Source organism: Paroedura picta, chromosome 18, assembly GCF_049243985.1.
Source record: "Paroedura picta isolate Pp20150507F chromosome 18, Ppicta_v3.0, whole genome shotgun sequence".
NCBI classification, from domain to species: Eukaryota; Metazoa; Chordata; class Lepidosauria; order Squamata; family Gekkonidae; genus Paroedura; species Paroedura picta.
This window is the reverse complement of record NC_135386.1, coordinates 18221754-18245740: the sequence shown is the minus strand read 5'-3', so window position 1 is coordinate 18245740 and position 23987 is coordinate 18221754. Positions and strand designations below refer to the sequence as shown.

Below are 23987 nucleotides of genomic sequence, written 5' to 3'. Positions count from 1 at the left end.
AAGAACGAGGGGTAACTGTATATAAGATTCAGAAGAATGCCCATTAGGCAAATGGTCTTTGAGTAGCCCTGTAGGGGCACATGGGAGTTGTTCCATGCTGAGCAGGGCTGTGATGCCCCCAGGAGTGACAAAGAGGAAAACACAATTCCCCATTCAGGATCCCATGCTGTTTTAACCTCAAAGATGCCTTTGAGTTGGGTCCCATTAAGGATTTTATTTCGGGCAGATGGACCGGTCTGAAGAGGGGGGGGGGAGAGAGCTTAAGAAGCACATCGGTCCTCAACCAGGGCCAGAGCTTTTTCAAAAGAGAGCGGAAGTACCAAAAAAAAAATCATACTGTCCACACAAAGCCATGACTGTAAAAACTTGACATCCGCTGAATCTTTCAAATCAGAAGATCAGTGCGTTTCTAAAAAGTGCTCCTAAGCAGAAGAAGGGGACTAGGTCCTTTCCTATTATTCAAGATCCAGGAGGGTGAGGCATCTGCATAATCTAACCATGCATAAATTAGTGGGTGTTATTTGCATAATAATAGCAAGTTAATAGATGCTTAAAGAGCAGAGACCAACACCATCTTTAAATCAGACATGGCTCCGGGCACTTTGGCCTGATGGAGCCAAGACTTGGGGGCGGGGGAGGGGGGGAGAGTGGGTACCGTCCCCTGGGGGTCGGCTCCCACTGACGGACGGCCCACGGAAATGGCTCGGAGCTGTGCAAGACGTCCCAAGAGCTCTTTCCAAAGGAGCTTCCGGTAGACTGCGCTTCAGTGTCCCAAAGGCCCAACGCGTTCGGGAGAACACAACGGCCAAGTTTCACCCTTTAGACATCGCATGCAGTTCTTCTGGGAAAAGGAGGGATAGTTTTCTCGGGAGTGAGAATAATTTCCTCTGAGATCCATACTCAGGTTGCGGAAACCGCAAGGGCCGTACTTCAATGAAGTCGTCACCTGCCCCGAGTGAGAAGACTAAAGATTTGTTTTATTTATTTAACCCAGGGGTAGTCAAACTGCGGCCCTCCAGAAGTCCATGGACTACAATTCCCAGGAGCCCCCTGCCAGCGAACGCTGGCAGGGGGCTCCTGGGAATTGTAGTCCATGGACATCTGGAGGGCCGCAGTTTGACTACCCCTGATTTAACCCCTTGTTCGGAAATGGCTTTTTTGGAAAGGTTTGTTGAGGCAAGACTAAGTGGGGGTCGCCGTGGGATGACTGAGGATTGCCAGCTGGATATGGTCTGAGGGCCTTTGGAATGTATGAAGCTGCCTCCTGAGTCAGACCCTGGGCCCATCTGAGTCAGTGTTGCCTACCCAGACCGGTAGCAGTTCTCCGGGGTCTTCAAGTGGAAGTCTCTCCCATCACCTGCTCCTTTTAGCTGGAGGGATTGAACCTGGGACCTTCTGCCTGCCAAGCAGAGGCTCTGCCACTGAGCCACAGCCCCTGCTGTTTCTGCCTCTGCCTCCATATCAGAGTCAAGGTCTTCCAGAGTAGATTAAGGTTGCCGAGGATCAATTGCATGCTAAAATGCCTTCCCATATCCCCTTCCCCAGACCAATGATGCCGTTCCAAGGGACAGAGAGTCTTAGTCCTCATATATGGCTGTGAACCTTGTAGAGAGGTTCAATATTCAGCATGTTTCTATCCTGTCTCTGCACAGAAACTTGTTCAGAACAGCGGTCAGGCCAGAATCACAGCAACAACCCCCCCCCCAAAAAAAAAAACAACAACAACAACAAACAAATAAAAGTAGCAGCAAGAGGAGAATCAGAGCAAACATTTTAACACCCCGTCAGATTAAATTGGGGAAGCTTTTCCAAATGCTCAAACTGGCCTGCATTAAAAAAACGCAGAGCGCATCTGAAAACGGGCAACAGGCTCCAAAGCGCAGAATTCCACCGGGCAGAGGAGATGAAGAGATGAGAGCAAACCACCCACACGCTCCCTCGCCCCGTCCCTCCCAGACGCCACAGAGACCCAGATGAACCATTTCGTCTATGGAGGCAAAAGAGTTTCTCTTGGTTCAAGTTTACACTTCCTTATGCCCCTCGCGGAGCAGACAGCAGTACGATCACGCTGCCATTTAAGTGCGCGCATTAACACAGGCAAAGTGGATTGTGTGCTCCGCTCAGCAGGGGCTCCTTCCTGGGGGGGCAGAGCTTGTCTCCCCATACACGGGAGGGGGAGCGGAAAGATGAATCACCAAACAAACAGAAGGAAATGGGATAGGGGAGCAATTAGGCCTTAGAGTTGGGGTTCATCCCACGTCAGTTTATTAGCAGGGTCCAAGGGGGCACAACCGGGGTCAGCTGTCAAACCTACCATGATAACCCTTGTCTGATGGACCTCAAAAAACACCAAAACCCCAGCTGGAGCCACCCCCTCCCCCCCCCAAAAAAAACCCCAGCTGGACTGCAGTGCTAAAAACGTACAATTTTCAAAACCGGCATGAACAAAATATAATTTTAAAGCAATTCTCTATCTCATTCCCTTAAATAAAAGCAGGCTTCGCTCCCCATCCTGCCCCAGCCCATTCATATAGTCTCAAACAGGCAGAAGAAACCTTGAGTAAAAAAAACCAATAATGAAACACCCCCCGCCCACCACCGGGGCCGATGTAGGTTTTCGGCAAGCGTGCCGGCATCCCTTTTTGATTTAATAGGGAAGCCCCCTCTGAGCCTGGCTGCAAGGCCCACGGCTGCTTCATACATAGGGATGAACGCCGCAGCGGCAGGAGAGGTAATGAACATTCTTACCTGAGGATACGGGAACCTCCCGAGAGCGAGCTGGGAAAGGAAATAATATTTGTCTAGTTAGAAAGATTTGCACCGGGGGCTGGCAAAGGTGGGGGGGGGGAGAGGAGAGGTTTTCCTTGAGAGTAGGGGGAACAAAATAACTCAAAAATTTCAATGCAGGGTTAGAGAACAAACATGGAAAGAAGCAAAAACGACAAGCACCGTCTAAACAAGAAGAGCTGTTTTTTTAAAGAACGGACAACAAGGGGCAAGGAGCCGATTGGGAATGTTTTCATCGTCCGCCCTCCCAACCCAAATTCTGTTTGCAGAAAAACCGGCATCCCATGCCCACAAACAAATGCAGATGGGGAAGCTATATAAATTATCTCTTTGTACTTCAATATGGCAGTGGGGGGGGGGGAGTTTGATGAATTCGGGAAGCTTGGATGAGCACCTGGAAAAGAGTTTACTTATTGCTTGTTGATTTTCCCCTCCTGATAGGCAGCCCCACACGAAACACGTGGCATGGCCTTTCCCCATGTCAGAAATCCATGCCAGCAGAGCAGAGTCAATACGGTATCGGCCCAGGCTCTGGCCGACTCAGGTTCGAATCCTGGCTTTACACCAAGGAAGCTTGGTGGGTGACCACCATGTACTCCCAGCCTCGCCTACCTCACATGGTTGTCGTGAGGATAAACTGGAGAGGAGAGGAGCGAAAGCCACACTGAGCCCCACACCGAGCGATCCTTTGGGATTTTCAAGGCGAGAGTCATGGCTTGCCTCTGCACAGCTACCCTGGAGCTACTTGGGGGTCTCGCATCCGAGTCCCCTCTGGGGCCGACCCTGCTGAACTTCTGAGATGGGATGAGATGGGCCTAGCCAGGGCTTCCCACGTCAGAGCAGCTCAATGACTAGCACAACCGAGGCATTTGGAATGCAAATCTGTCCAAATGGTGCTTATGTAATTAAATGTAGGCCAACCTCACTTATTCTGAATGGAGGGCTGGACTGCATTTCCGTACATTGGCACGGAAGGCGGATTAGATCCATCTTCGGTGGAAGGGAAAGATCCTCGGAATTCAGACCGGTCAGGTATGGCGCCGAAATTCCTGAACGTATCAGGAGCAAGAAACCCAGTTCGTTCGGGCTACGCCGAGTCCCCCTTCCCTACCCCCCCACCCCCGCCCATTGTCAAGGTATTATAAATTAAGAAACTCACAAAAGAGCCTGTAATCTTCCACGAAATAGCCTGCAGATATGTCACTGTACTAAATGTGTTTCAGATTTAATGAAGCCTTAATGTCCTTTTTAATTTTGCCTGTTTCAGTACCACCAGGGGTCGAGCGAGGCAATCAGCGCTCAAGAGCATGGCTTGCTTTAAAACTAGGGGGGGAAAAAAAAAACTCATTTGCTTATGAGTTGCACTGTATTTTCTTAATTAAATTTACTGAGTAAAATGGTTTTAAGTTCAGCCAACCAATGACCTCTGTATGTAGATTCAGATTTATAAATAGGCTAACAGCTACAGCAAAGGAGTCCCCCCCCCCCAAATAAAAGCCCACACCGACCCTCCCCGCGAAAACAAACAGATTAGAGTTTCTGAGCCGCGAATCCACACGACAGAAGCGATTTGAACATAAAATGATATCTAATCCCCAGAGGAAAATTGAAAAGACAAATGTGCTCCAGTTGAGGCAGTCAGTCAGAAGTCTCCCTTCCCTGCTCCACGGAAGGCTTGGGAGTGTCTTCCCATTACTCCCGCTTAGCTCCTGAGTCCTCCCGACTTGACAAGTTAATAGAGCCACGGCCAACCCCCCTCTTATCCAAATCCCCATTACCCCCCTCTCTTGATTATTCAGATTCCATACGGAAAGGGGAATCACGGAATCCTAGAGTTGGAAGGGGGCCATAGAGGCCATCTAGTCCAACCCCCTGCTCAACGCAGGATCAGCCCTAAGCATCCTAAAGCAGGAAGGAGAAGAGCACCCTGGATCCGGGCCCTGCTGAGAGATATCGCCCTGCCCCACTTTCCCAGCGCCCCCAAGCTGACAGGGAGAAGGGTCAGCAACCAAGCCCTCGGGGTATGCCTCACCTGGGCCCCCTCAGGCCCACATGGCTTGTAATGGCGGTGAACCAAAGGTCCCCAACACGGTGCCCACCAAGCGGTTCCAGGAAGTGGGTGGGGCCAGGTGGGCCTTTTGCCTAGGAAGGGTTCAGACTGGCTATTGGAAGACTTGATGGGCTGTGCAGATTTTTCAAGACTGCTTTGGCCGCAGCTGTGGATGCTGCAGAAGGAACTTCACCGCGTGGCTGAAGGGAAGCTGCAGCAGCCGTTTCGTGGCTGGGCCCACCGCTGTGGGTCAGAATTCCAAATGTGTCCTTAGTCGTCCAAAATTTGGGGATCCCAGGGGTAAACGCATTTAGGTCTGAACACAGGGACAAAAACGCAAGGCAAACAACTAGGCCCTGATCTGTTGTTGGTCACCATGTGAGATGGGATGCTGGACTGGATAGACCCCAGGGCTGATCCAGCAGGGCTCTTCTGATGTTCTTATGCAGGCTCAGCCTCCATGCCCTGTTGTTGGCTCCTTGGGGGAACTGGTTGGCCACCATGTGAGACAGGATGCTGGACTAGATGGGCCACTGGGCTGATCCAGCAGGGCTCTCCTGATGTTCTTATGAAGGCTCAGCCTCCATGCTTGTTGTTGGCCCTTCGGGAGAACTGGTTGGCCACTATGTGAGACCGGATGCTGGACTGGATGGACCCCAGGGCTGATCCAGCAGGGCTCTTCTGATGATCTTATGTTCACATTCAAGAAGTAACCGAGGCAAGAACATTTTGAACTTTTTTTAAGCACAGGGAAGCTATCAATTCTGCCCCCCCCCATCCTTCGATTACTCTGTACAACTTGCAAGTTGTTTTTTTTTTAATTTACAGTTATACAGAAGAGCAGGGGATGACTTTATTTAGTCACATTCCATGTTTCTCAGCATAACTGCAAATTGAAAATAAGCACTTAAGATGCTGCTTGTGATCGAGCTAAAGAAGGACTTTATAGTCTGAAATGTTCTAAAATTTGTTCTTAATTACTTTGCGCACATTTTACACAATTAAATTTCCATCTCAGGATTTTGCATTTAGATTGTGCACTGCCGTTAAACCCTCAATTTAGAGGAAAGCAGGCACCAGTTTGGAACGCTCAGACGCCGGGGACTGAAAAACACGCCCGCGCCAGCCGAAATAACAACTGGATTACCTGGATCCCACCAGGTAAGATTTCATTTCCAAGACCCATTTGTAGCTTTCCGGATACCAGGTTTAAAGTCGCCTTAGCGGACCCTGATAAATATTAAATACTGAAAGCGGAAAGCCTTCCGTTTTCCATCCCTACCTACGCCTGAGTCATCTCTCCTTTTATTGCGGAGTTCTAAAAAAGGATCCAAGAGGATCTAACAGCAATTTCCCCACGCTAAAGCGCTTCGGAGTTTAAACTGGTGACAAAGAACAAGAGTAAACCAGGTCCAGGAGGCGGAGAAGAAAAGGAGAGTTACAAATTAATTTAATCTTCCGCCTGCCGTTCGCAGCTGCACACCGAAGCCACCAAGGGCTTAGAAATGAAGCCGTGCAAGGACGTAGAACCACCGGGTGCCCCCCCCCCATTTTTAATGCATAAGACCATTAGCCGATAACCTGTGCAACAGGCAGCCCCTGCCGAGGGCCACGAGTGCGAGGAACAGAGAAACGGCCTCGTCTGGAGAGACACGGTGGCGAGAGCAACCCTAACCCATGTTTAATTGACCTTCGTTTGACAACAAGGACGACAACAACCACAATAATAAATTATAGGCCACTGCTGAATTCGAGTCCAAATGGCTTGCACACAAAAGCTTGTACACTGAATAACACCTTGCTGGTCTTAAAAGGTGCTCCTGGACCTGAATGTTGTGCTGCTGTTTCAGACCAACATGGAAACCCACCTGAAGCTACATTCACTGCTGATTTCAGCATTTTATCGGCAAAAATCACTTTGTGATTACTGTGTGTGTGAAGTGTCATTACGTCCCTTCCAACATGACCACCCTATAAAATGAGGACCTTCAAAACATCCTAATGTTAACAGCCACACTCAGGCCTTGCGAACTCAGGCCACGGCTTCTATGGTGGAGTCAATTCATCTGAATTTGGGTCTTCTTTTTCTGCCGCCTTCAACATTTCCTAGCGTTATTAAATAAAATCATACAGACTTACATTTAGAACTTGTTCAGTGAAGAAGAAGAAAAAGAAGAGTTGGTTCTTATATGCCGGTTCTTCCCTACCCGAAGGAGGCTCAAAGCGGCTTACAGTCGCCTTCCCTCCTCTCCCCACAACAGACACCCTGTGAGGTGGGTGAGGCTGAGAGAGCCCTGATATCACTGCCCGGTCAGAACAGCTTTATCAGTGCCGTGGCGAGCCCAAGGTCACCCAGCTGGCTGCATGTGGGGGAGCGCAGAATCGAACCCGGCATGCCAGATTAGAAGTCCGCACTCCTAACCACTACACCAAACTGGCTCTCAAAAGTGACTTTTGTTTTCTCGTGATGGGACTAAACCCCAATCAATCAATCAATCAATCAATCAATCAATCAATCAATCAATCAATCAATCAATCAATCAATCAATCAATCAATCAACCAACCAACCAACCAACCAACCAACCAACCAACCAACCAACCAACCAACCAACCAACCAACCAACCGTCCTAGACAATCTGATCAGGTGTGGAGCAGCTACAGGTGGCACCACCATCTTGCTTCCACACAGGAAGCTGAATGCTGCATGACACGGCCTTTTCGGTCACGGTTCCAGAATTCTTTCTCTTTTCATCCGTCCGTCTGCCTGTCTGAGCAGCTGTTTTATTTATTTCTCCAGAACAAAGCTCGCCTCCTGAGTGCTAGAAGGGATGGGGGGGGAGGGCGAGAGGAGAAGCCACACCAAGGTCTCAACCTGAGCAGACTTTACCTAAAGTTCCACTTTATTGCAGCTTGGTTCGCCATCTTCCCTTAACGCAGGGTTACCTCCCAGCGCAGCAGGCGGATCAATCATCCCAGAATATTACCCCGCCTGAGTTCTGCCGCGATTGGAGCATATGTGCTTCCGAGCCGCTGAAGCAAAGGCCCATAAAATACACTAATTACCAGAAGTTATGGTCACTGGGTGATTGATAGCCCTCCGCTAGGCAACTTCCTTGCCCCCAGCTTTTCGGATGGGCCTCCCCCACCACCGAGGCCATCATTAATTCATGACCCGGGCCTGAGGTGCTGGAACCTTCACCCCCCCCCCCTTCCGCCAGTGGGAAAGCCGGACATCAGCTTGTGTTGCCACAAGGCAGCCCATGGCAACAAGCCCCCCCCCCAATCATACCAGGGGAGGGGGGAAGAGCAATTAAGATGCTCCTACATTCGGTTGGGAAAAAACCAGCTGGCCCAGAATGCAGCGGCACCCTGACAAGGACAGAGGGAACACGCACCCTTGCCCGTAGCGCTAGATTCGGGATTCTCATGAGGATTCTCAAAGGGAAGTGGCTTTCGTTGACACAGTAATACGTGGCCTAAGTCCTGCAGAGCTCAGAGGCCCTTGCTGCATCTTTTGTTGGCCACCGTGCAAGTCTAAACGAAGTCCGAAGCCAGGGGCACCTTGAAGACCAGCCGAGTTTGATTCCAGGTACAAGGTTCTATGTGCGGGCATCTCCCAAAGCCCAAGGGTCTCCAGGAGGTGGCTCAGTTCAGGGTTAAAAGGAAATACAAATTAAAGAACATTAAACACACATTACGATTGTCCTATTCTTCTCTAGTTTACAAAAATCATTCCCAGCCTTTTGGCCCACTCTGGGGCCACCAAGACGGCTGACAGATGCAAAGCTCTCTCTCTCTCACACACACACAAGGTTACATTCTACAGACCAATATCTGGGTGTCTCCATCTCCAGCAGAGGCACCTGTACAAATGTCTTGAATAAAAGATACGGCCTTCAATAATTCAAAGCAACAAAAAAGAAAGACGGAAGGAAATCAGGGATCCCGCCCCGCCCCAGCCCTTTGCCAGCTGTCATCTCAGCGAGCCACGCTGGCCATGTGCCGGCTCCTGCACACGAACCGTCTCCCGTTACTGGACAGAAAAGCAGAGGCCGTTTTGCTTTTTTAGCCAGGCCTGTGCTCATTCTGAGCCGCAGGCCGAATTTTGCACAAAGACCGAGCTACTGCTCTTGCTGAAGATATTATTTCCCTCCCCATGAAGGATACTCTGGCAAACTCACCCCCGGACAGGGCGGCCAGCCCCCAGCGAAGCTTGGAGATCTCCTGGAATCGCTAATCTGGAGAACTGGGTTCAATTCCCCACTCCGCTTCCACATGCAGCCAGGTGGGTGAGCTTGGGCCAGTCCCAGTTCTCTCAGAGCTCTCTCAGTTCCACCTACCTCCCAGGGGGGTCTGTTGTGAGGGGGTGGAAGGGAAGGAGATTGGAAGCTGCTCTGAGACTCCTTCGGGTGGTAAAAAGTGGGGCATGAACAAAACAGCTCTTCTTCTTTGAACAGGACTGCCCTGGCTCCGAGATCCCCCGTTCTGGCAACAGACCCTACTGAGGGCCACAAAAGACAAGGGGCTGCTGGGATCCCAGACCCTGACAGCAGCCATGATAAACTTGTATGGTGCTTTCCTGTGTAGAAACGGCTCTACCGTTTTCCTGGTTAAGCCTCAGCTGCTTCCCCAGCTGGTGGGGAGAATGAAATTTTGGGAGAAACGCAAAACCCTGGCAAGCAGAGAGGGACGCCAGCCCTGGAAGAAGTGCGAGAGAAACATCCCACAGAATCATTGCGAGGAGCTCTGGGGTGTGTGTGTGTGTGTGTGTATGTTTACGATGCGACACCAACAATGCCTGCCCCAACTCAATATTACAGGACTGGTAAGCAGATCCCAAGAGGCACCTCTGCTCTCTCTTGCTTCTGGACCATCCGTCTTCTTTAACACTCCCAGGAGCAAGAGGAATCCTCCCCCGACCGCCAGGATGCCGCTTATGTCTCTGCTCCGCAAGGAAGGCCGTTTGCTTCGGTCCAAGCGCTTGTCGAGGGTGCCGGGCTTGATTGGCAAAAGGCAGGGATCCAGAGCCCGGATCTCTCCCTGGGAGCCACGCCCTTGGATCCAGAAGCCCCCTCCTCGCAACCGGCGGGGCCTTGGGGATGCTTGCGGAAGACCCAGCTGGAGAACAGGCACACAGCGGCACACCACGGGTCTGCCTAGCTCAGCGCCATCTGCTCCCCGAAGGTTCTTCCAGGGTGTTCACCGGAGGCACTCTGGGCTACCAGGCTGCCAACCTCCAGGTGAAAGGGAAAAAAAAACGTCTGAGGTTAGTAGAAAATCACAATATGGTTGATTGTGGTCACTGACGGTCTTTGCCAAAAGAAACTCCCTAACTTCAGGGAAGTGCAAAAACTGGGAACAGCCCAGTGAAGCAATTAAACACGTAACACAGAAGTCCAAAAGTATAACAGGCAAACGACCCCCGGTAACGATCGGTTTCGACTTCTTAGCGTTTTCTTCAGGACTATCCTTTTAACTGTGTTGCTGCCTCTTCAGAGTAATTTCTCTTCTTTGCTTTCTTCTTTCTTTCGGGGCAATATGGGTGGGCAATCAGGACCTGCCCCGCCTGGACCGACCCATTTTCTAAAAACACTCGGTGGGCACCAGGAAAGGTGGCACAGTCCATGCGGGCACCATGCTGAAGAGCCTGACTTAGTCCTTCACCTGCAATCCAGGGTGGCCTTGCGTTCTTGCTATTAACACAGATAAAAAACTTTTACCAACCATTCTGGCAGCGCTGAATTCATAGCTTTCTTCCAGTGTTGCGCCCGATCGAGATTTGGGCAGTAAGTTTTGCAGAAATAATGTAACGCTGTCCACAAAACACTCCCAAGCGTTTTAAAAATGAATGTCCCCATATCAAAATTCAACTGAATTGCTGTGATTCACCTTTTAGCTCCAGCTACTTGGCTCTAATGCACCTGAGTGCAGTTACAAGTCCACCAAACAGCCTGTATTCCTGCTTAGACTTTTCCAATAATTACGGCTACCCATCTGGAAAATCTTGTTCAAACTTTGCAGCCTGAAGTAGCAAAAACACACAGTCTGAAACGGCGATTCCCTCTCCAGGGAGGACTCAGGAAATTCTTTAAGAGACCTGCAAGGGAAGCGCCCAATTCCTGCCTCGTATTTCATAACCTGCATCTCTGGCCCCCAAAGGACTCGCAACGTTCCCTACATTTTGAATCCTGCAAGGCCACCAGTAAGCAGGTGATTTACTGGGCAGCCAAATACAGAAACGAGTTTAGTCCTCTGGACCCAGATGAACACCTTAGACAGATGGCATCAACACACCGTGGGACAAGATTGACAAATCCAGGTCACAACCTCTGCATAAGCGTCTGTGCAAAAACGCTGAGTCGGGGTTTAACTGCGGGGACGGCAAAAGCTACCTGTTCAATTTAAGTGTGCTTCGTCAACCGGAAAGCGCTTAAATAAAAGTGTGGCTCAAGCCATTTGCCTTGAAACTATCTCAGGATACGACAGAAGACTCTGCATGGGATTCTCTTATTTTAACAACAGCAAAACCTGGAGAAAAGTTCGTTGAGAAACACCCGGGCACACCCCCAACGGTCCAAGTCTGCACGAAAGAGCTGAAAGTGAAGAAACCAAACCAGCTGTAGAATTGGAAAGTTCGGCGGAAAGCCCAGAGAAGCAACATGGACAGAAGGTAGGGTGGGCCCAGCGCATGACCCCAGTGGAACAGCAGCAGAAACATAATCTGGCTCCATCCACACCTGCATTCCCAGAATCCTTTGCTGCTCGTTCCCATCACTGGGGAGGGGGGGGTCCGAGTTTGCACAGACCACCTCTCCCCTGCAAGGAACTTTATCTTGTCCCTACATATCCAGAACTAGAAGGCAGAGCTGCCAATCAGACCTACGTTTCAGCATGGCTTTGCTGTTGCTTCAAAAGAGATTGAACAGAATAGCTTCATACCCTCTTTCTTCCCCCAGGAAAGGGAGGGAAGGTCCCCTGCTAGCTAAACGAGTCATCGGGCAAGCTCAGGGTCACAAATTCTGACTCAAGGTCACAAAGTCTGACTCAAGAGGGGCACAATAAAATCAGAGTCCAGTAGCAACTTGAAGACCAACAAAGATTTATTCAAGGCGTGAGCTTCCGAGTGCTTGACTCTGATTTTATTGTGCTCCTTCAGACCAACACAGCTACTCATTTGAATCTATCCAGAGGGGCAGCGTGTCGAGATTCCAGCGGATGCTCTGGCTGCCCTCCCAGAATGCCGGCTGACCCAGGCCCGTGACAGCAAGGCGGTGTGATTTTAATGGCGACGACCTTGTGCGGCTTCCGTGAGCATCCCCTTCACCTTTCTCAAGACAATCTCCTCTCTCTCCCCTCGTTTAACACATCACTCAGGCCACTTCAATGAAACCGCAATCATGTTGAAGGGAAGTCTCCGAGGAGCAGATGACACACCAATTAACAGAGTGCAGGCGGACAAATTGTTCCGTGCACCTGACTTGGGAGACGGGTGCAGGCGGGGGGAAGGCTGTGCGCAAGGAGAGAAAGGGTGCGACCGGCCCCAGTGGAAACCCTGTGGGGCTGGGCTGGGCCATCTCCCCCACAGGAGCCATTTGGGATAGAATGCAACGCTAACAGGAACCAAACCGTCTCCCTCTTTTATCCCCACAACAACTCTGTAGGGTAGGCCAGGCTGAGACAGACTGTCTGAGGATCCCAATGAAAGCTTCGTGGCTGAGCTGCATGTGCAGAGAGGAAAGTTGTCTAGCCAAAAGGGATACAACCTAGATGAGGATGAGGCCTTCAGAGTTCAGGTCCCAGAATGGCCCCTTGTCCCCTCCCCTCCCCTCCCCGGCACCATTTCCCCCAGCTGCGGGGCCAGGTCTGCTGCACACAAGGAATGCTTAAAAATGGACATGCGGGTGTTTGGTAGCATTTTAAGGAAGCCATGAAACGCACCCACCTCCATGAAGGAAATCCCGAGGCTCCAAACGTCAGAATGAATGCCGTACTGCTCCCCTGAAATTCGCTCTGGCTGTCCGAAAAAGAAAGGGAGAGAAGGAGGCAGTTGAACCAATGGCATAAATTAGGCCACAGAAGTAAAAGCAGTGATCTCCTGGGCTCGCTGACATTTCCTGCACTTGCGCACACGCAGCACATGAGCGCGCACATAGACAGGTTTCACCAGGAAAGGTATTGGCGGTCACCCTACTAGGTACCCCTGGTAAGAGAATTCTTCTTCAGTACTTATATATATATATATATGTGTGTGTTTGTTGGGGGTTTGTTTCCCCCCTCCATTCGGGAAGCTCTGCTTTAAACACGGCAAACCGCTCAGCCCCTTCCCTGCCTCTCCTTCCTCCGAGCCTCCGGAGCCACTGCAGCGGCTGAGCCCGTCGGTGGGGCTGTGTGAAGGCAGCCAGGACGGGCACCCTTAGCAAACCTGCCTTGCTTTAAACGTTCCCCCAGCTAATGGGCAGAGCAGCCTGCAAATGAAAAAGGGCTTTTGCTCACGCCAATTAGCGGCGAGTTTAATGCGGCTCGAGACAGAAAGGAGCACCAAACAGCCGGGCGACTCCTCTGCTCGCAAGCGGTGCTCCAAGGACAGCCAAGGTCAAGCACAGTGCGAAGCGCAAGGATAGAGACGCGACGAGGCCGTCCGCCCGTCCCACTGTGCCGCTAATGCACCTGTCTGGTGCAGGCACCTTACAAGACGGCTCTCCCCCCCCCCCGCCCCCCGCCTCTCTGCTCTCTAATAAACCAGAGGCCTTTAAGAGGGAGGCAAACGCGCCCAAATTAGTGCCAGTCCAGCGTTCCCGAGGAGGCAGCCTCTCAGCGACTAATCCCAGGTCAGGAGCTTTTAGCACCGAGTAAACGTTAAGTAAGAAATCGCAGGAACAACCGTCGAAATGATCAAGGAGGACTCGGGCAGTGCGGGCAGGAAAAGCACCTCTCCGGGTCTCAGGGCAGACCATGCTGGCAGGAGCCCGGGGAGGAGGGCATGCTGGCTGGAGCTCATGGGGAAGGGCGGTATGCTCAGTCTGGGGTGGGGTGGGGTGGGGGGAGAGACCAAAATCGGAGCCCATATGGATCGAAATGAGTGGCCCTGTGAGTGAGTCTGCGGCAGCAGCAAAGAGCCAGGAGTCCAGCAGCATTTTCAAGACTAACAGGATTTCGGGAGTCCCTGCCCGCTTCTCCAGATGCAGCTAGAATGGGAGTCCATCTGTCCGTACATGACAAGGAGGATGGCTTCCCATTCTGTAGGGTGAGCTGCAGGGCCTTGCATAAAGACTGATTTGTTTATTACATCTCCTCTTGCAGCTCAGGGCAGCTTACAGAGAACATGGAAGACAGGTACAAGGTAGGTAACAAGAGCAACAGTAACAGTAATGACAATAACATCACTAAGAATCGAAGCGTTCACACATCAACTGTGACCCCAGAGATGAGTCAGCGCAGGTTTGCCCTTGATGAAACTTGATGGGCACGTCTGTAGGGGGGGAGGTTGACTCAGTTGACCTCAACCAATGCCTGGCGGAAGAGCTCCGTTTTGCAGGTCCTGTGCTAGCTCTGATAGGGCCTGGACCCCTTCTGGGAGCTTGTTCCAACAGCTGGGGGCCAGGACTGAGAAAGCTCTGGCCCTGGGCTCAGACATGCCTCTTTGGGGCCAGGGATCATGAGCCAGTTAGAGGTGGAGGAGTGGAGTGCCCCATGAGGGGCACAGGCAGAGAGGGACACTGAGCCCAGACTGCTTATGGCCTTCAAGGCGGTGACCAAGACCTTAAGCTAGATCCAGGCTTCAGCTGGAAACCAGTGCAACTGTGGGGATGTGGGTCCTTCACGGTGCTCCTGCGAGAACTCTGGCTGCTGGTGACGGAGCTGTCAAAGTTTCACAAAGCCTGTAAAACAGAGCTCTTCCGCCAGGTCTTCGGTTGAGGCTGGGTTTGAAGGTCAAACGGGCCCCCCTCAGCCTGTGCTAAACTATCACGTTAACCCCCTTGGGTGGAAGTGGGGAGGTAAGACGGATCTAGCCATCTTCTTCTTCTTTTTCTGGACCAGTTGTAGCTTCCAGATCAGGGATAAGGGGCATCTGGAGAGCCTTAGCTTGGCCACCCCTCAGGAGTCATGAATGCGTCAGGGTTGCTATAGTCTGGATGTAGAATTCAGAGTCCTGCCCCAGGTCCTTGTCCCCCTTCTCCAGGACTACCTGAGGCAGAATTATGAAAAAAAAAGCATTCCCAAGTCTGCACAGCCGTGTCCTTTGGATGCCCCTAAGAGCAAGTTGCCGAGCACCCGATGCAGGGCATGGAAAGCTCCTTTGCCTCTCCTGACCTCTCGAGGCGATTCCCCTGCTTGGAGACAGCCGAGCGGCCAGGAGTCATCCGATCCTCCACGGAAGACGTTCCTTTGGAAATACTGCTGAGCAGCCAACTTTATGCAGAGGGCAGCGGAGCTTTCAGGGGCAGGACTATAACTATCAAGCCCCAAAAGAGCTTCTGGCCAAGAAGGAAAACCAGGAAAACCTCCCATACACACCCAGTTTGGGGACAGGGGGGGGGGGGGGGACGACGACAGGGAACGAGCATATATTGTGCTCGTCCCAGGTTCAATCAGATGAAGTGGAGAGACATATGGGGAACCGACTCAGTTTGTGGCATCTACTTTGGCTGGCCCTTGCATTGGCTGAGTCCATTGTCTGCCTTTCATTCAGCCCCAGGTCGGCATTCCAGACAACAAGGACACCGTAAGGGGTCTACAAAACAGTTGCATCTGCCCATCGTCTCTCCAATGTGCCAGATGGAACGGGATACAGTTTTGTTCTCTCTCTCTTTCTCTCTCTCTCTCTCTCTCTCTCTGCACTCCTCATGTTATTTTTGTTGGTTTTCTTGTTAAGACGACACGGAAATAGCTGACGGACTGGAAACAAAGTCTTTGCGAGAAGCAAAGCAAGAGTCCGAAAACTAGAAACCGGCGAAATTACTTCTCGGCTCTAATCCTCAGTTTTTCAATTAAGCGACGGCTGCATCACCGTCATCCGTAAACAATAAGGGGGGGGGGAAAGTAATTTCTTTAATGTACACCTGGGAAATAGATGTGTAATCGAGGTTTGTACATTAAAAGGAATAATACAATTTAATTATTACAGCTATTTCCAGCCATCAAGAAGAGGGCCTGGTAGATAAAATAGTTTGTTTGAAGTGCCCCCCTCCTCCCCACCTTTAAATCGGAGTGTTTGAGCTCTTTGGAGATTAGAGGCAGCCATCGCAGAAGCAGGCTATCAAACGTACTACATTCGAGCTCCATTACAGTCGCCCCCTCCTTTACTTTTAGAGGTTAAATGATCTATGCCCACCTTAGTCCAAATCTCCCCCCCCCCCAAACAACTCAGTGATCAGGAAAACAGCAGCAAACACAAGTCATGGTCCCCTGGGGGCACTGTGGGCAGAGCGCAAGAAGCCGTCCCTCTGCATGCAGGAAGGATGTGGCATTTTTATTCCTCTCTCCAAAGAGTAGAACTCTAGGGCCTCCGATGGAGCGGATGGGCAGTAGGTTCAGCATGGAGAAAAGGGAACACCACTTTACACAGAAGGTGATTCAAATGTGGAATTTGCAGCCAGAGGATGTGATGGCCACAGGAATTGACAGCTTTAGAAAGGGATTAGATAGATTCATGGAGAAGAGGTCTATCGAGGGCTTCTAGCCACGGAGACTGAGGGGAACCCCCATATGCAGAGGCAGTCAACCTCCAAATCCTCGAGCCAGGAGGCAATCTTAAGGGAAGGCCTTTCTGACCTGTTGTCCAGAGAGCCTGGTTGGCCACTGTTGAAGACAGGATGCTGGACTGGATGCACTCTCACTGGTTTGACCCAGCAGGGCTCTTCTGATATTTATATGAAAGCCTCGGCCTCTATGCTCTGTTGCTGGTGCTCCAGAGGAACTTGTTGGCCCCTGTGTGAGATAGGAGGCTGGACAAGATGGGCCCTCCCTGCTCTGATCCAGCAGGGCTCTTGTGATAGTCTTATGGAGTAGCGATCCCCAACCTGTGGGCTGCGGACCACATGTGGTCCTTCGACTAATTGGAGGTGGGCCCCGAAGGACGCCTTCTCTCCCCCCTCCCCCAGCCCTTTACAACACACTTCAGGTGTCATTGTCTCCCATCACTCCCAGATGGGACTATTTCGTTGCAGAGAAACAAGCTCAGGGTTCCCATTGATTTGTCATTGTCATGAGTTAAAATTTCCATGAAAATAAAATGTTCCTTATGTTCATTGTTGTGGCGTGTCTGTCTCTTATTTTGAAGGGATGTTTAAACATTACCATAGTGATCAGAGAGAGTTAGGGCAGTGGTTGAGAGTAGAGGAGTAAACTACCCCCCCCCCACCGGGCCTCAGTAAAAGGCGTTGAGTGGTCCCCGGTGATAAAAAGGTTGGGGACCACTGTTATGGAGGGTCACTGTTCCCACATCCCTGCTGGGAGGGCACAATAGTTGCTTGCAAGAAAGTCACCCATCCTTCATGCAAGTATAGTAGGCTTGGATCAGCCTATGGTAGCTTCATTAAATGCCAACACCTGCTGGCCAGGACTGTCTAGTCTTCTAGGTTAGTAGCAGTATTTTGTACTGAGCCTGGGAACGGACTGGGAGCCAGTGAAGTCCTTTAAAATTGGAGACACATGGCTCAGGATGTATTTACAAAAAAAGGAAGGAAGGGAGGGAGGGAGGGAGGGAGGGAGGGAGGAAGGAAGGAAGGAAGGAAGGAAGGAAGGAAGGAAGGAAGGAGAGCAAACTACTACGCTTAGTTAGATGGCCCACCAAACTAAGCAATCCACTGAAGGCATTTTTGGTTTTAAGTCTCGGAATAAAACGTACTTACCGCCATATATGCATTTGTCCCAACGTACGTCTTGGCGATGGAATTTACCAGCTATCAGACAAAACAGTCTGTTAGAGCCATATAAAGATAAAGTAGGGAATAAAACGGGCAATTATTCCTCATTTAACCTACAATCATCCTATATATAAATCAGCTAAAAATTATATAACAGGGAGGGAAAAAGCAGCGGAGGGGGGGGGGGTGACGATGACAACACATTTGCCGGTGAAAGCATTAAAATGATTGAATCCGCTCTTCCCTCTTCGTGAAACAGCCCGAATTTAAGACTCCCGCAGCACAACCATTCGCGACAGGCAACCTTACAGAAAAACTCCCATTTTAAACGGGATGGTTGTGAGCTTTTATGTCACCACCAACCCGCCGGATAATTTTAAAAGTCAACTGGAAATAGGATTCCTCCCCCCTATTTTTTATTTTATTTTATTCCCCCCCCCCCCCCGTCAGCTGGCTCAAGATGTGAATAAAGCGACCTTCATTATCCGGCAGGAATGAACACTAAATATGCTGGAGGAACAAGAGACTTTGACAACGCATAATGCAGCGGTGACCTTCTCCCTGGGCCTCGTGTTTCGCTGGGAGGAAAGGTGGCCGCAATTCAATTCGAGACTACGGCGAGCTCACGGGTCAGTATCGCGGAGGTTCTCAGGGGAAGCCCAAAATGGAAATTAATTAAAATTTGTGCTGCGTGCTGCCGAAGCCCACTAACTATTGTTGCTCTCCATATTAATTTTTACCGTGGGCCAGTCGGGCTCCCCAGGCGCCCCTCCCGCCCTGCCCTCCCTTTTGTTCGGCCAAAACGCTTTCTGCGCCAGGCTGCATATCAATGAAGTTTGCTATTCGTAAGTAGTAATTACAACATCAGCAGTTTTTACTGTCATTAAACAATGAACAATCATATTCTGATGAAGGGAAGTGGCCGGGAGATTAAAAGGAGGAATCGCGCATTCCCAGTAGAGGCGAGGGAGGGGCAAAGGGGCTCTGTTGGGGCCACTCTGAGAAGCAGTGCTAATGGCGGGGGGGGGGGGGGGGGAGGAAACGTACCTGGGTGCTAACTCCGAAATCACATAGCTTGACTTGGCCTCTGGTGCTGACCAACATATTAGAAGGCTTCACATCTGAGAGAGAAACAGAGCGAGCGTCATCAGGAGCCAAAGAGTTTTTGCTTTTATATATTTAACGCAAAGGCCGGAGGGATGCAGCTGTAATTTCCGAGGGGCCAGGTGGGTGGCAGAATGCTTCTCCAGGCAGAGTCTGGCCCCTCACTCGCCCCATAGCAATGGAACTCCCAGAAAATCACAGCATTCGCGTAACGAAGCACAAAGACGCCCCCGCGACTTACCTCTGTGTAAGATCTTTAAGCTCCACAAATACGTCAGGCCTTTAACCACCTGCAAGCAAGGCGGAAAGAGAGAGGGAGAGAGAAAAATTAAGACAAGCCTATAAAAAACCTAATTTCTTCTGCCGCTTACTCCTCCACCGCCTTGTGTCTATTGGGTCAGCATTTCCACTCAGAAAGGCTTTGCAGCAACTCCCAGTGACCAAGCCACGTCCACGGAGCCACCAGAAAGAGCTGACGATGGCCGTGGGCAGAGGGGACCCAGCCACGGCAAGGTGACTCGGCAGTGCAGGAGGCAGCAACAGGCAAACCTGTGCCCGCTGTGGACGCTGCCCCCTATGCCTGAGCCTTGCTACTCCTGCACAGCTACCAGGGCAGTTGGGGCTTGGCAGGATCTGCCCCCCCCCCCACCAATAGCCCTCCATGGCAGGAGCCTGCTGGGAACTCCCCGGGTAAGTTAGGGACAGGGTGAAAGGGTCCAGAAACGCCGGCATTTTATTTTGCAAAACCAAATGGAGCCCTTCTTTGGAAATCTGAAATGCAGGAAGCAAACTTTCTCTTGTCGAAGGCTTTCATGGCCGGCGTCATCCGGCTGATCTAGGCCTTCCGGGGGGTGTGGCCGCTGCCTGGTATCTTTACTCCATGGGGCAAGATGGGAATCTCTTCATGCCAAAGTGTGGAGTGGGTGCCCGGGGGGGGGGGAGTAAATAAAATGCCCAGCCACTGTTCATCCCCCCCCACTCCTTGGCAGGGAGAGGTTATTTATTATTTTCTTTTATTATTTATTATTTAATTGGATTTTTATACCACCCTTGCGGCTCTGAGAGGTTTACATAAAACGTCGTAGAATAGTGACATTATGGAACATTAACACAGTAAAACAAATAGCAATCAGAGCACGACCTGATAACAGGAACAGGAGTTAACAGAACAATAATACTGACACATCGCTGGGTAGGTTCGATTATTTGGTCATGGGGGGCATCTGGGGGGGCACCAGATGTTTTGAGTCAGTCGGCCTCAAGCCCATGCAAGGTTCCCCTCTTGCTGTGTCCTGCCTCTGCAGACGCCAGCCACTCTAAACCTCCTGGGCCCAGTCACACAGTCCCGAAGATCCACAACCGCCAGTTCAGATTTCCGATTCAGAAAACCGTTACTGGCATAGAAACCATCCATTCTACCTAGGAAGGAGCCGGTGCATGGTAACAGGAGTGTGGGAGGTGCAAAACCTCACTGCCTGTCCACTGCTGCCCCTGAACACAACGGGCGGCCAGCCCCCTGGGTCCTTGCAGCAAGAGCACAAGCCAGGAAGCTGAGCCGCACCACAGAGGCCCCTGCCGCTCCCCGCTGGAGAGAGAGGCCCGCCATTTGCATCGATTTTTAATTATGGATTTTCAACGACAAACGTAAGAACGCTCTGGAAGCGAAAGAACAAAAACGCAACCCCTCCGAGTTCACAAAAAGCTTCTGTTGCGCGGTGCGCCTCCTGCACGAGTGGCTCTAAAAAGCCCACGGTTAACCAAACGAGAGCCCGCTTTCCGTTTCGACTTTTGCTTTTAAAAAAGAGCGCCGTGCGGCAACAAGTCCTGCGGTGCCCCGCTGCCCCTTGTACATTGATCAGAACTCGCGGCTATTCAGCGCCGCCCACCGAGAGGTCCTTTCCCGACTCAGAACGCACACAGGCAGGCTCTCCCCATTATGCTCGAGAGATGCTGCCACGGAATCTCTTTGGGCGGAATAACCCAGAAGGTTCTGCCGGCATTCAGGCAAGCAGGTTAGACAACAAAGGCGTGACAAAACCTTGACACAAAAAGTAGTTATACCTGCTGTCAATCATTCGTGCGCTCTCTCTCTCTCTCTCTCTCTCTCGTTTAAGTGCCTATCTTTGGCTGGGAGAAAAAAGCTTCCATCCACATTAGCACTCAAAAATAAAATGGGAAGTGGTGAGCAAAAGGCAAGATGGCCACGTTTGGTGACCTGGGTTTGGGTTAAGCAAAAACAGCAGAGAGATTCGCTGGGCATGCGCGACCGTCGGGATCTCTGAGGGGTGGGGGTTTGGCTGAGAGCTCCTAGGAAACAGCCTGTTGTAGATTCCATTTCCCCTTCCTCTCCTACAGGGATCTGGGTTCAAGAGAGAAATCCTCTACCCTGATGGGATGTCTGTAGCAACAGAAAAGAGAAGTCCAGGAGCGCCTTCAAGACTAACGAAACCATCCAAGTCAGATTCCAGACGACGAAGGGCTCAAAGCTCATTCGAAATCTGAAATTCTCACAAGTTCCAGATTCATGCACATCTGCATCTCGGTTTTGGGACTGCGAGTTGTGAGCGCATTAGCACTGAGATGCGCAGGACGCTGGCGACCACAAAGAAGCCTGCGCTGATCAGAACCCGGATGAACAATTGTTATTAATATTGCACAAATCGCCCAGACGATGAAAATGAAACACTTTTACTCTCCACTTTGAACAGAGAAGCCCCCAAAAGCCAGCCAGCCCAGCGTTGTTCTAGACCCCCGGAAGCTGCACGGGGCCTGGAAAACAGCCCATTTGGGAGGGCTCCACAGACAGAGCGTCAGATGAAAAGACTGTTCCTCGCGCAGGCAGCCGAGGGGAGAGACGAGGAGGAGCTGCGAATTAAAATGAAAGGGGCCGAAAGAGCTGTCTGCACTAGATTAAAGGGCTTCTGTCGACAGCTTGATGTATAATGAGTGTGGAAAACAGGCATTTAATTAAATGGCACATTACAGAATAACTTTCTTAGGCTCAGACCACTTAGAACTATCAAAGCCCTGATTCACATACAGCAGTTGTGCCGCAACACTCCCACCCTGTCACATTCAACCGAGGGGTGTGGGTTTTGCGTATCTAACATTCCTAGTTCGAAACTAGTCTTGGGGGGGGGGGCAGTCTGTTTTGGTGGCAGTGGGGTGATGGGGGCGCCAACACAGATCAGATGCTTTGGGCTGATCCTGCGTTGAGCAGAGGGTTGGACTAGATGGCCTGTATGGCCCCTTCCAACTCTAGGATTCTATGATTCTATAAGATTACTGGCAGCAGCTGAAGAACAAGTAGAAAGGAACTTTCCCTTCTTTTCATGAACTAGCAGAAGTTAGGCTAAGGACCAACAGAAAGAAGCATTGCATGTGTCCGCAAGAAGTGCAGGAAAACCTCTTACACGTCTTTTTAAATAGATTAGACAAAAAAGATGGCTGAGATGGAACCTCCATTTACAGAGGCAGTATATTTATGAATGCTCACAGGAGAAGGCTCCCAAGCCTGGCTCGTGAATGCCCACAGGCCACTGCTGGAACCAGAGAGATGTGGGTGTGACTAGCAAAGCCATACTGGCAGTCTTGACGAATGGGGAGATGGGATATGTACTGGAAAGAAGACAACAAAACTATATTTATGTATCTGTGTAAGACTAAACTGGAAAGTCACAGAAAGGTGGCATCTAACATGAGCATTTCCAAACCATAACCCTAAGAAATTCCAGCGTGGGGTATTACTTAAGAGTGGCGGACTCTAATCTGGAGAACTGGGTTTGAGTCCCCCTTCCTCCACATGCAGCCAGCAGGGTGACCCTGGGCTAGTCAGTTCTCTTAGGGCTGTTCTCACACAGCAGTTCTCTCAGAGCTCTCTCAGCCCCACTTACCTCACAGGGTGTCTGTTGTGGGGAGAGGAGGGGGAAGGTGTCTGCAAGCTGCTTTGAGGCTCCTTCGTGTCATGCAAAACGGGATATAAAAACCTCAGCTCCTCTTTACTACTTCTAAAATGTATGACGTCCAAAAGTCCATACTATTCTAGAACACTATCTTAGAGCACTGGCCCAAAATTAAATGTTTCACTGCTAGTTCTAACCGCATCAGTGAGGATAAACATGCTGCCGAAATCGATTCAAGAGGAGTTGTCGTGTGGGTCGGAAGCAACAGCAGAAAATCCAAGGCCCTCGGCACCTTTAATTCTGGAGATCAGCTTATACGAAAGCGGATATCCAGAATTAAGCGGTGTGGGTCTGAACGGTGCCCCTGGACTCCAACGCTCCCTCTGGCTGCCCAAAAGCTAGTTTCGCTATAGAATCCCACATGTTGTAATTAATTGCACACTTAATACAAAAGTGTGACAATCGCACAGAGAGAAAAATGTACCAGGAAGAAAACAGACCATCTCATGAGGTCTTACAACTGAGGGAAAAGGGAGGGCCGTGAGGCAAATGCTCTTGGTCACTTTTGCAAGATTAGCAAGCAACCTGGATTATCAGCCACGGACAGCTATTGAGCAAGATGTGGGTAATTTACTCCTGTCAGCTCTGCTGTGGATTTCACCCAAAGGCAATAAAGAAAACAGCAACGTCTAGCGCAGCATGACGGGTTTGGGGGCTCAGAAAGCGGATTTCTTTTCCCTTGCATCCCCGGCTCTTCGTACGGATTTCATTCAGAATAAAAAATGAAGGGACTGTAAAAGATCCATGATGTGGGGAGTGTGCAGAATCCGGCACCGGAATGATGACGGCAGAATCGTCTGGCAGGCCGAACACGCCAGTCGGGTCCAGAATAGCCCCCTCTCTTTGTCGTTTCTCTTTTCTGCAGCCCACCCGCTCCTCGGACAGATGCTCCCCGCAATTTTTAATGGGTCCACTCACTGTGTAGCCTGTAAGTAAGTATTTAGGGGATTTGTGTGTTTAAAATGCACAGATTCCTGTGTGAAAAAGCAGAAACAGCAGAGTCTGAGGGCCATCAAGGGCTGGACTCAAACTTTGTTCTGCTGCTTCAGATCGACATGCCGACCCGCCTGCATCTATATCCCGTTAGACAAATACTTACAGCGACAGCTATTCTTCCAAGCACGTGCTCTGGGATTTTTCTGTACACGTCCAAAGAGCCTCCTGGAGCAAGAGACGATGTTATCAGTCAGTATCAAACGAAAGGAAACGGGTTTCT

The 23987-nt window shown here is 50.7% G+C and overlaps 1 protein-coding gene across 2 annotated transcripts in view; it reads right to left on the bottom strand.

Annotated features, from left to right (window-relative positions):
- Positions 1-23987, bottom strand: part of MAP2K5 (mitogen-activated protein kinase kinase 5) — a 111428-nt gene that overhangs the window by 40920 nt on the left and 46521 nt on the right. For both annotated transcript variants that reach the window (XM_077317405.1, XM_077317404.1), the window contains exons 12-17: positions 23871-23932; positions 19051-19099; positions 18753-18826; positions 17691-17741; positions 12782-12853; positions 2749-2778 (exon numbers count right to left, since the gene is read on the bottom strand). In XM_077317405.1, coding sequence (XP_077173520.1) covers positions 2749-2778; positions 12782-12853; positions 17691-17741; positions 18753-18826; positions 19051-19099; positions 23871-23932 — 338 coding nt within the window. The remainder of the gene's footprint in view (positions 1-2748; positions 2779-12781; positions 12854-17690; positions 17742-18752; positions 18827-19050; positions 19100-23870; positions 23933-23987) is intronic.